Source organism: Metarhizium album (genome assembly GCF_000804445.1).
Source record: "Metarhizium album ARSEF 1941 chromosome Unknown scaffold_5, whole genome shotgun sequence".
Lineage (NCBI taxonomy): Eukaryota > Fungi > Ascomycota > Sordariomycetes > Hypocreales > Clavicipitaceae > Metarhizium > Metarhizium album.
In genome coordinates, this window is record NW_024467579.1 from 1,267,227 (window position 1) to 1,278,446 (window position 11,220).

An 11,220-nucleotide genomic window follows, 5' to 3' on the forward strand; every position below is an offset into this window, starting at 1 on the left:
GGGCACTCCGTACCTCACTCAGCACAGAAAATTGCCCTACTTGTGTGACGAGGCCGCCCAGCCTTATTTGCATTGTAGGCAGGGCGCTTGTCTCAAATTTCGAGTGCGGATCAGGCATTTGTGGACAATGCACAACCAAAAAAAAAGAAAGAAACACAGTACTAGAATAAAAGAAAGAGGCAGGTTGGGAGCAGAGGATGATGACTGAATTCAAGGTGGAAATGGCCAGGAATACGCCGTACCCTGAGCGACATATTCTTCTACTACTCCTACTACCTACCTGCTTACTACCCAACACATGGGCGATTGTTCTCGGCAAATGCTCCGGCGATGGAACCTTCAAACCGCTGCTACGACAAAGTGGTAAGGTTCGTTGAACTGCCAGCTCCCAGGCGATGCTCCATGCACACACATTTCCCACGACTGGAGCGTGCGAACAGGGTTTCCCAATGCAAAATGAAGATAGAGTGGCAGAGGCGTCTTCATTTGTGGGCGCCTCGATTCCTATTTGTCTTTTCATCACTCTGCAGGTGTGACTCTATCAAAGCCATCAAGTTGTCAACCATGACGCAGAAGTTCTGGAACTCCAGACAGCCCTTCTGGTGTACATGACGACCTGAAACTGGACACTAGGGCATGAGGGGATGGCCACTCTGAGATGCGCGACGCCCGTGATGCCTGAGTTGGCTGACGAGGAATGTTTTCTCGGCCGACAGAACAACATGAGCAAGCAGCATTTCATTACTACACCACTTGTCCACTTGTCGTGGATTGTCCAAATGCCAAATGGATAACCAAGCGGCCCACACCTTATGCTTCTCTGGAGTCCGGACAAGGGGAAGGGTGCGCACGCTGGACCGACCCAATAGACCTGTGTGTACGGAGTATGTGTACGTACGTATGTATGTACGCGGGTTACGGGTACCCTCCAAATAATGACGAAGTCGAAAGTACGGAGCATCCATGCAGGACGCGAGAGGGAAGGGTGGGGGGCGTCCAGAACATTCACGTTGAAAGCAACTCTGAGGCTCTGCTGCTCTGCTACTCTGCTGCTCTGCTGCTCTGCTGCTCTCTGCTCGACCAGCCGAATCCAGTCAGCCAGGGCCCTCTCCCAGTCACCGCCAAGTACCGAGTAGGCAAGTCTTATAAGTGGCCAGCAGACGGGGGTCCGGCTTGCTTCTCACCTCTTCAAGCACGGAGAAACCGATGACTTGCCTCGTCTCTTATTTCCTATTTCTGAGTCGAATCCCTCCCTCTCCCCCGCACGTTCGGAAGCTCAAGTCCAGGAATCTAGACATGTATATCCGTCAACTTGCAGACTGTCTATGAAACTCTTCTGGAACCACCGTCTTCGTTGCTTCCTATGCATGGCCGCCATAGAACCAATTTCTGTTGGATGCTATTTCTTTTCTGACTATCTATTGCCTTTTTCACGCAGGCTGCGTCGTTCAAGGCCGGCCTTGGCACACTTCCTTCTCGTCGGCCCCAGGCGCATGTTTATTCTCTTCCGTCCGCCTCACCCCGACATCAACCACAGCCATCGGCTCGTCAACATCACATCTCGCACGACTTTCGTCTAGCTTCGGTAGCTGAGCTGACGAGCTGCTAAGCTGCTGCCTCGAACCACCTCAGCACATGGGCTGTAGGATAAGGCTCAGCCCTACGACGGACAACCATGGCATTCTCTCCCGCAGCTTGCACTATCCATTCAGACTCCTCCACAATACGGGCCGCCAAAACGTCGTATCGGGAGTCAAGGCCGACAACATCTTCGCCAGAAACTAGCCAACTTTTACATGATTTGAGTTTCAAGGTTGAACATGGTGGCAGACTCGATCCGTCTCTGGCCTCCTCTGTGTCCTTTGAAGAACTTCACCAGTTCAACACGCCTTTCCCCAGCGCGGCCCGTGTCGACTGTGAGCCAGCTGCCGAAGTCACGACAGGCTACACGACTCGATATCGCTCCCCAGCATGTGCGTACCTGTCTCCAGAGTATTCCAGCGCGTATAGTCCATCGATGGCGAGTGATGGCATGCATGAACATTCGCATGAGTCGAGCAAGATTTGGACAATGACACCAACAAGGGACGCCGAACGCAACATGCCTCACCGTACCTCGACTCCTGTGTCTTTGGGAGGGGCAGTAAACTACAGCCAGGTCTTTGTTCCCGCTTATGATGCCGCTCCCTCCAAAAGCACACCAACAAATTGGCCGCCTCACGCATCAGGTATTCATCCATCCGGGGATGTCGACTTCAACCTTGCCGCAGACCAGGCCACCAGTGGTATGGCCAACATGGCACCCAAGCAACACCAGACCCTCACGCTCAATTACCTCAACCTTGCACCCTTGCCGGAAGATGGCCCTCCCAGCTACACGTATGGCTCTGGCCCTGCCCACGGCTTCACGGACTGTACCACGTCAGTCGCGGTGCTGTCGTATGAGCGCCCCCTCTTTGAGGACCCTATTCAACTGTCCCCAGAGCCTCACACTGGGACGGCCGCAGGTCCCAGCGGCCCGAGGGCGGCGCGCCCGGTGAGGGATATTGAAGAGCCAGTCCCTCCCGTATTGCCTCGTCATACCGATGGAAGAACAACGACGTGCAAATCCTGCAGAAGGACTATGACAGGTCCAATAGAGGAGGAGGCGCACGACAGAGAGTGCGACCGGCTCCGGTGTCTGTTCCGCTTTGCGGGATGCAAAGCCAGATTCAAAGGGAAGAACGAATGGAAACGACACATCAGGACGCAGCATCTGCTCCCAATGGCGTTTGTCTGTGCGGAGTGTGACATGAAAGAGTTCAACCGGAAGGACCTCTTCAAGCAGCACCACATTCGAATGCACAGCACGGACGAGGAGGCGGACGCGTTCAAGAGGAAAAGGCCATCTAAAGCATTGGAGAAGAGGCTTCAGGAAAAGTTCCAGCAAGCAAGCCGTGGAGTTGAAACACCGCCCCTCAGGGCACACAGATGCTTGTTGCAGGGTTGTGACACCAAGTTTCCAGAAGCTGACTCTTGGGAGCGGTGCTTGGAGCACGTTGCCAAGCATCTCGAAGCCATGATGAAGGGCAGGGAAGAAGAACGCCACTACATCTTTACGAATGAGCAGATGGACACTTTTCAAAAAATGGGCGCCATCGTCTACGACAATGGGCAATGGATTCTTGGTGCGCAATCTAGTGGAGAGCGAGCTCGGAGGAACAAGAAGAAGATTGCGAGGAGACAGGCCGACGGGGGTCCCGGAGGCCCTGCCCCGAAAGCCAGGCGGTCTCGCAGAAGTTGATGCCTTGAATGATCCGGAAGTGACGCGACACGATGTGGTTCAGTGATGATGGGGCGACAAGTGCGGCTGCCTCGCCAGGGGCAATGTTTGTTCGACTACGTTTCAAAGAATTTCTATTTCTCGCCGACACAATATCCGCCGGACAAGTGCTAGAAACCAAGGAGGGAGAGGGACGAGGGCGACTGGCAGACGGGCGAAAAAGAAAGGCCAAGAGTGGAAAAGAAGACGAGGAGAGTACGTGCTTTTTGTATCTATGCTGTTTCCTTTCTTTCTTTCTTTCTTTCTTGTTTGTGTGTGTGTGTTGTTGCTGTTATTCTTGTTGTTCCTGATCTACTTTTCAACTGCTAGTCGGCATTCTCATGTCACGTTTCAAATAATGTGCTCGTCACTATTCTCTTCAAATTGGGTAGCCAGGCAGTCCAGGGAAGATAAGGGAGATACCAGCGAGCGGATGAGCAGAGACCGAGGGACACGTGTAATGATGGAGGGGGAAGCAAAGAAGAGACATGTATACCAAGAATAACGACGGGGCGGTAGAGTCGGCCACCAGCAAAGCAAAGCAATACAAGTCGTTTCTCGCCAGGGGCGTCTCTCTGTCCATGGAAGACTCGTCCCGCCACGGGGTCCTCGCGAGCAACAACAGCATCCATCGTCCACGCCCATCCAAGACAGCAGAATCGGACTCGGGCTCGGCCTCGTCGCAGCCCGCAGCCCGCAGCCCAGGCCGCAAGAGGACAGAAACAGCGACACCATATTTGCCGCCGCCGCCGCCCCTTTCCTCCCCACCGATCCGCGTCCCGGGGTCCTGGTATCGCCACCACGGGCTGCCGTTTACCCCTGACAAGTCGTCGCCTTCCTTGGTCCGGAGCTGGCCCCCAACTTGACCAAGACTTCCGGCGGATAAGGAGAGAAGGGGGAGGGGGGAAGGGGGGGGCGGATACGACGCTTCTCCGCCCCCTGCCCCATCTCGCTCGCCTCTCTTTGCACGTGGCGCGCCAGGTCAGGCCGATGAGGACGCGCATGTAACCTCGTACATAGTGCTATACGGCCCGGCCGGACGGGTAGACCCAGTCTGGGGGGCGCAGAGCACCAGCGACGCCTCTCATCAATCGATCAGTCAATCAGTCAATCGACCAGCCCGACGACAGCGGGGAGCGCAGAGGCAGGTCAGCAGGTCAGCGGGTAAGCAGGAGCAGGTACCCGGACTGACTTGCTGCACGAGGTGAGGTGAGGTGAGGTGAGTTCGGTGCCTCTCCCCTCCCTCCCCCTCCCCCTGCCCCGGCCGGCAGGCAGGCAGGCAGGCAGGCAAGTAGATTCGACAAACGCTTCCACGTTCAACGCCGTCGCGATGCTTGATGCGTGATGCTTGATGCTTGATGCTTGATAGGGAGCAGGCGGTCTAGTTCAGTCCGGGGCCATGTGCTCGACCTCGATGCGGAACTCACCGAGCCCGGCTGACCGTCTCGGGGCCCAGGGGGGGCCGAGTGTCACAGTAAGCGTGGACGGACACAGGCCGCGATTGGCGACGGAGGACAAGACAAGACAAGACAGGACAGGACGAGACGAGACGAGACGAGACGAGACGAGACGAGACGAGACGAGACGAGACGAGACCAGACGATCGGGGCGTGGACAAACTCCCACGCACACACCGCACGTCGTGTGCGCGGCAGCGGCAGCGGCAGCGGGACGCACGCAGAGCAGAAACACTCCTCCGTGCTCGTGCAAGCCCATCTGACTGGCGAGAGCGAGCACATTCTAGAACAGGACGCCTCCCCATGTCGTGCAACCCGTCATGTATGGATGACAGCGTTGCGGTTTATTCTTCTATTTGTGAGACGGCGTACCGACGACCGTCGTGGCTAAAAATGACTCTTGGTCTTGAACAAACAACACACACACGCACGCACACGCACACACCACAGGTTCCCCTCTCGACAATTAACCTCATCCGCTGACTGACTAAAACAAGCAAGACAACCGTCGTGGCAGCTGCTGGTGGCACTTCTCCAGCCATTCCATCGCCGCAATTCCTTGGCCCAATCACGCGGACTAAACATACATGCGTAAAAATCCCTAACAATGTATCCATCCACGCCGTCGACTATTTTTATCTCTTCACTACAGCCATGCTGACTCGCGACATAACGATATGGCCATGAAGGTGGTGGCGGCGCCGCTCTCTCCCCATTATATGCTTGACATTGTGCAAAGGTGCTCCACGATGCAGCGTCCCTTCAGTCGAGTTTGCCTATTCGGGCCACGTCTTGGGCACCATTTTTTCAACACTTGATAGCGAAATAGTGCATTGCTGTAGAAGGCCACCTTGAAACGCGGGCCCATTGACGATTGACAAAGGAACCAGAGTCCAGATCCAGAGCCCGGACGCTTCCTGGCGGCAATGTGGATGGGCCGACGGACAGTCAGTGGCCCTGGTCCGACGCAGAATCAACAGGCTGCTTGCTGTTCTGACTTTGTTCTCGGGCCATTACGCTGGGCCCGTCGCTGTTGTCGAAGCTTACAAGCCATTGCGTAGCCCGGCTCAGTCGCTTTCCTCCATTCTACCCAAGCTTCGTATTCCTGCTGATCCTTGGGATTTGGCTGCTTTGGCTTTGGAACTCGGCGAGGCAGGGAGCCGTTCGTTCGCGCTGCTCGAGGAATGCTGCTGCTCGCAGTCGGCACAGCGACATGAAGTGGTGAAGCCGGTGACGGGATGCTGTGAAGCGGCGCATTTTGTGTCACTTCGGGCACGAGAGCCCTCGCCTGAGACGGTCTACAAGTATTCGCCATGGTCGTGACGGCGTGACTAGCAGGCCATCCTCCTGGTTGCCCCATCATTGGTTTGTATGCATCCGGCATCAGCGGAATTAGACCCAACAAAGACGCATTCGAGTGGGCAAACGGCTGGAAAAGAAGAGGCATGCTCGTAGCATTCACAAACGGAACCGCCGCTGCCTCGGCTGGGGGAACGAAGTGACTGTTTGTGCGAGCCTTGTGCTCAAGTTCTGACGACAACACCTCGCCGCAACGATTCTTGTCTGCTTGCCCGTCGATTGAGACATCAAATGGCAGCAATCCGGGCCGCCGACTTTTCCACATGGCACCTTCAGTCTTTTGAGAAAAGGAAAGGAACTCTCTGGCCTTGGGGTTCAGCGAATTGTACTTGTCCGGGGCATCACCAGCCGTCGAGTCGGTAGAGTGGTCTTCCCGCCTCGACTCAGACGCAGGCCAGTATCTAACCGCAAAGTCCGAGGCAGTGTTGACTCTCCTTCCCGTGCCATGGGTTGGTCGTCGTGTGGCCGACGCAGAGGCCGTCTCCGCACGCTGAGACTGAGCATCCTGTGTGCGCATGGAATCAGCCTCGTACCCACTGTCACGGCTCCCATCAAATTGTTTCTTCTCTTGCGAATTTGCGCCGTTGAGCCTTTTTATCAGCTTTTGGAACGCTATGTCCTTTTGTTCCAAGACATATCGCCGACGCCCTGAAATATCCGAGGCCCCTTCGTCAATATCGTCGTCGTCATTGGCAAATTCCTGCTGGCTTCCCCAAGAGAATGAAAAGCCAGAGTCTTTAGAATCGACTCGGCACGTTTCAAAGCTCCGCACATTTTTTTTATTGCTTGGGACGGGAGACTGGTCCAAGAGACAAGACAGATGCTGTGACGCATCCTGGCTGCTCGAAGGTGTGCGGCCGACTTTCCGAGGTGTTGGCTCAGTTGCTTTCAGGGCAGCCATCAATTGATATCCGTGGCTCTCGTCTGGCGTTAGAGTGTGTTTTCGTGATATCATTTGAAGGAATCTATCATCGACGCTCTCGTCACCAGAAGACAGCCTTGTAAATGCGCATCTCTTGTCACTATAGGAAGAGTTCTGACTGCGCACCACTCCAAATAGATCAAGGGCACGTCCTTGGTCTCGACTGTGCAATTTGGCACGTCTCACTACGTCGAAGAAATGCTTGTCAGAGACGCAACTCCCTGGAAAGTCGCCATGTGCGCTCCATCCCGGATGGACGTCACCACTGTGGCCGTGCGCATCTATGCAAGGCTCGAACTCGACTCCCGACTTTTGCAAGACGTCCTCAATGCTTGGAGACTTCTTCATCGGATCCGGCTGAAAAGATGAAAGCTTTTGATGCCATGGCAATGTGGCCAGGGGGATAGCTCGGTCCGAGGGTTCCGTATGCTTCGGAGGAGCCGCAGAAGAATGGTCCTGGCCATCAGGGCCGCGTCTTCTACGCCAATTCGGATTGTTGAGCGGCTCATTAAACATAATCCCTTTGTCCTGGCTTGCAGAGAGGTCTCTCCTCGTGTGTATGCCGCCGTGGCTCGATTTAAGTGATTTGTTCGCCGAGGTGGCGGGCTGCCCCTTGCGGACTGAGCCATATTCCACCTTGCTGCCAGTGCCTGAGGCCAGGCCAACCATCTTGAGGGAACTGATTGGCATATAATCAAATTATAAAGTACGTCGCAGCACATCCGGTGTTGGATCTATGTTTTGGTCTAGCAACTACAAGATGTTGCGTGTGTTGTGCGTGCGAAGGCCTGATGTGAGCGCGATTGTTCGACTTAATGGGTGAACTGCTTCCCGTCGTCCTTCGTAGGGCCCAAGAAACAAAGTACCAGGAGGCTCTTATATCTTCGATGGAAGTAGCTTTTCAATGAGCAATCTTTCAAGCAATCCAGGCCACTCCTCTGTACGGTCCATGAGGTGAAACAGACTGGCAATTTGGCCGGCGGCTCCGTCGAACAGCAAAGTCAAGCTCATTTGCCTTCTGGCGCAAGGTGCTTGAAGCTGCAGGTTAATGACTATCGAGAGAGATCAACTTCCCAGAAGCGAGTTGCCAATCAAGATGAATCGAGTGTGCGATCGAAGCAAGTGCAGTTGGCCAAGTTGGACCACGGGGCCCGCGACAAACGAGATGAGAATCCAGTGCCGCTGCCGTGACAGAATCCCTCCCTGTTCGCAGATTTGCAAAGATCAAGCGGGAAAGAGGTATCATCCAAAAAAAGAAAAGAGAAGAAGAGAAGAGACAAGGAAAGAAAGAAAAGAAAAAGGGACGGAGGGGGCGGAGAATGCCACGCCAGATGTCCCGACACGTTCGCTACGGAATAGCCAAGATGGGGTTGGTGAGGGCGAAGTGAGGAAAAGGTGAAGAGAGTTTCAAGACGTCCTGACCTCGGAGCGTTGCCAGGAGGCAGGCATCGACGCCTCGCGTGTGCACGAAATATGTCAACCGGCAAGAGCAAATGTGTTGTCGATGCTGCCTGGTCATTCGCGCCGTCGTGAGGGCCCGGGCCCGACAACAGGGAAACCGAAGAGATTCAATCCCTAAACGCCCACATGGTAATGACTTCATGATGTTTCACCCACGGCGCCTGCTGTGCGAACCATGGCCATCATTCCAAGAGAATAAAAGGCGTACGCAGTAATCCCCTGAGGAAGAAAGGGACAACAGAGAGGAAGAAAAGAGAACACGTCAAGTGCAAAGAGGTGTATTCATTTTATTTAGCCAGTGACAAATATGGCAAGTAGATGATGACAAACTGATGCAACCGCCTGTGGAAAGAAATTCAGAAACGACATATTACTTCAACCTTGAACGGCTTGGCCACCCATGTACGCCGTGAATGCTTTCTGCTCAACTCATTCAGCCATGTTCAACGAAGAATGATCAACAAGAGCGGGCAATACGTACCGGGTTGCGCGTTTGGATGAAGACGGTCCCGGGCCCGGTAAACTTGCACACCAGGCCCTCCGCAGAGGCCATGTTCGAAATTATACCACCAGAAGCCACCCGCTCTAGGACATACTTGGTATTCCATGCCACCAAATGGCCGTTATCGACAATGTACTTCTCACCATCCACAAGCTGCCGTGGGTCAGTCCGGATCGAATTGGGGACGGGTTCATTCTATCAAAAAGTCTCACATCTTTGCGAATAATGGCCCCGAAGCTTGTGAGCCAAAGGATGCCGGTACCGCTCATCCGATACACAAACAGGCCTTCTCCGCTAAAAATTGCCTTACCGAGGCCCTGCCGTTTGTGGTCCTTGACGATTCCCTGCGTGGCCGCGAGAAAGGCGTCGTGCCCGACGACCCAGCTCTCCTGGCCGGTCAGGCGAATACTGGTGATGTCTCCTAGCATAGGGGGAGCAAGAAGAAGTTCGCCAGGACCAACATATCTGGACGTCGTCATGTCGGCGCCCGCAATCATCTTTTTCACGCTGAACCTCAGTTCTCCTTTGAGCGTGATGGTTGGGGACATGGCAATCATGGCACCTGTTGTTTACTCTTAGTCGGGAGCATGAGCTAGCTACACACAACTTGTAGCAATACACACCGGGCTTGGCTTGCAAAGGACACCCTATCGCCAATTGAATGGTCAAGATTGTGTTGGAATCACGATGGCTAATGCGGTAGCTCCCGCCGTTGAAAGTTCCCACATCATCAACCGCGGCACTTGCGCCGACAAAGTGGCCGGCTGGCGGTGCTCCGGCCCAAAGGTTGGAAGGATCACTCGTGTCTACTGCCTCTTGTTGCTGTTGCTGTTGCTGTTGCTCTTGTTCAGGCTTCTCCGGCGGAAAGGGGGCGCTGCTGCTCCCGGGAAACGGCGGTGGGGGGTCAAATGAAGGCGGGTCTTGCTGCCCGGGATGGCCACTTGTCGAAGTTGGTCTCACGGCCAACGAAGCCTGCTGGAGCAATTGAGGCGCAGGCGGAGAAGCTGGCGGAGGGGGGTACTGCTGCGCAGCGGCATGTTGCTGCTGATGTATACGAGAAGACGGACTCTGCTGAGGCGGCGGTGGGTAGTGTTGTGTGTTGCGGTGCTGAGATGACGGGGGAGAAGGGGTGTGCTGAGGTGGCGGCGGATAGTTTATATGCTGTCCCGGAGAAGCCTGAGGATGGTTGACAAGTTGGGCGGGTGAGCCCTGGGGCGGCGGAGGGTAGAATTGTGTCCGGCTGGGAGGAGGCGAGGTCGGCGGACCTGTCTGCGAGTTAGTTGCAAGCCGGCCCATGGTTGAGATGTCAACTGGAAGTCGTCGAACCTTGGGGTGCCGAGCCCGGGGGAGCTACAATCATACATATCTGTCAGTTGAGGCGCCTGAAAGGAACTGCAACCTCAGAGGTCTCAACCAGGGCGCCACGGGTTTGCCTTACGAGGATAGTACTGATGCTGCTGCGTAGCCATGGTTTCTGGTCGGTTTTGCGGGCAGTACGATGCCACCAGACGCGTCCTGGTCCTGCCTTGCCTGCCTTGCCGTCCCGGTGGCGTGGTTAGACTTGCTGAGACACAATTTGTCTGTCGTTGTTGTTCCCTTCGCCGCCAGATGCCTGGATGGTTTCGAGATGTGCGGCTCGCCCCGCAATGGCGTTTCGTTCCTGAGACCTTGGTTCAGTTAACAATATGTTCTCCGTAGGTGCAGACAAGTTTTTGTACCGTATCGGGGCAACCAGCCTCGCACTTTTCGAGGGGGCGGTAGGGCTTCTGCTCTGAGCTCGACAGCCGCCCAGTTCCATGCCTTGCCAACGGCGGCTGAGACGGCCCAATAGTTAGACCAGTCAACAGCTCGCGAACTGCACATGCTCCCCGCACTTGAATGACGCCGCAGCCAGGTCGAGAGTGTGGGCCGTGGAACGTGGGACGTGGGGGGAAACGGGCGTCGGCCGTTGGATGGATGCTCAAAACATGAATGCTCACGATGCGCAGCGCAGCGCGGCGCGGCGCAGTGCAGTGCAGTGCAGTGCAGTGCTGTGCTGTGCAGTGCTGTAGGAGGGGATGGCGGCGCGGCACTGCCTCGATTGGCCTCCTCGGAGCCTTGCTTGTTTGTAGCAGTACGTACTTGTTAGCGCCGAGGTGGATCCGCTGGGGGCCTTGAAAGCTTGGACATTGTGGTCGATGACAGCATTCAGGCCTGTTGGTCTGCAAGCGACGAGGTG

General features: G+C 55.3%; 3 protein-coding genes across 3 annotated transcripts; 1 reads left to right on the top strand and 2 right to left on the bottom strand.

Moving 5' to 3' along the window:
• Positions 1–1,675: 1,675 nt before the first annotated feature.
• MAM_03106 (C2H2 finger domain-containing protein) lies at positions 1,676–3,283 on the top strand (the record flags this gene model as incomplete). Its single annotated transcript, XM_040821905.1, has 1 exon — positions 1,676–3,283. One exon carries the CDS (start codon positions 1,676–1,678, stop codon positions 3,281–3,283), a length of 1,608 nt encoding a protein of 535 aa, XP_040680474.1.
• A 2,448-nt stretch (positions 3,284–5,731) lies between these two features.
• Positions 5,732–7,708, bottom strand: MAM_03107 (uncharacterized protein; the record flags this gene model as incomplete). The annotated part of the gene is made up of 1 exon (XM_040821906.1): positions 5,732–7,708. One exon carries the CDS (start codon positions 7,706–7,708, stop codon positions 5,732–5,734), a length of 1,977 nt encoding a protein of 658 aa, XP_040680475.1.
• A 1,167-nt stretch (positions 7,709–8,875) lies between these two features.
• On the bottom strand, positions 8,876–10,471 carry MAM_03108 (DUF124 domain-containing protein; the record flags this gene model as incomplete). The annotated part of the gene is made up of 6 exons (XM_040821907.1): positions 8,876–8,920; positions 8,982–9,155; positions 9,215–9,564; positions 9,626–10,267; positions 10,329–10,352; positions 10,441–10,471. 6 exons carry the CDS (start codon positions 10,469–10,471, stop codon positions 8,876–8,878), a joined length of 1,266 nt encoding a protein of 421 aa, XP_040680476.1.
• Between the last annotated feature and the right edge of the window lie 749 nt (positions 10,472–11,220).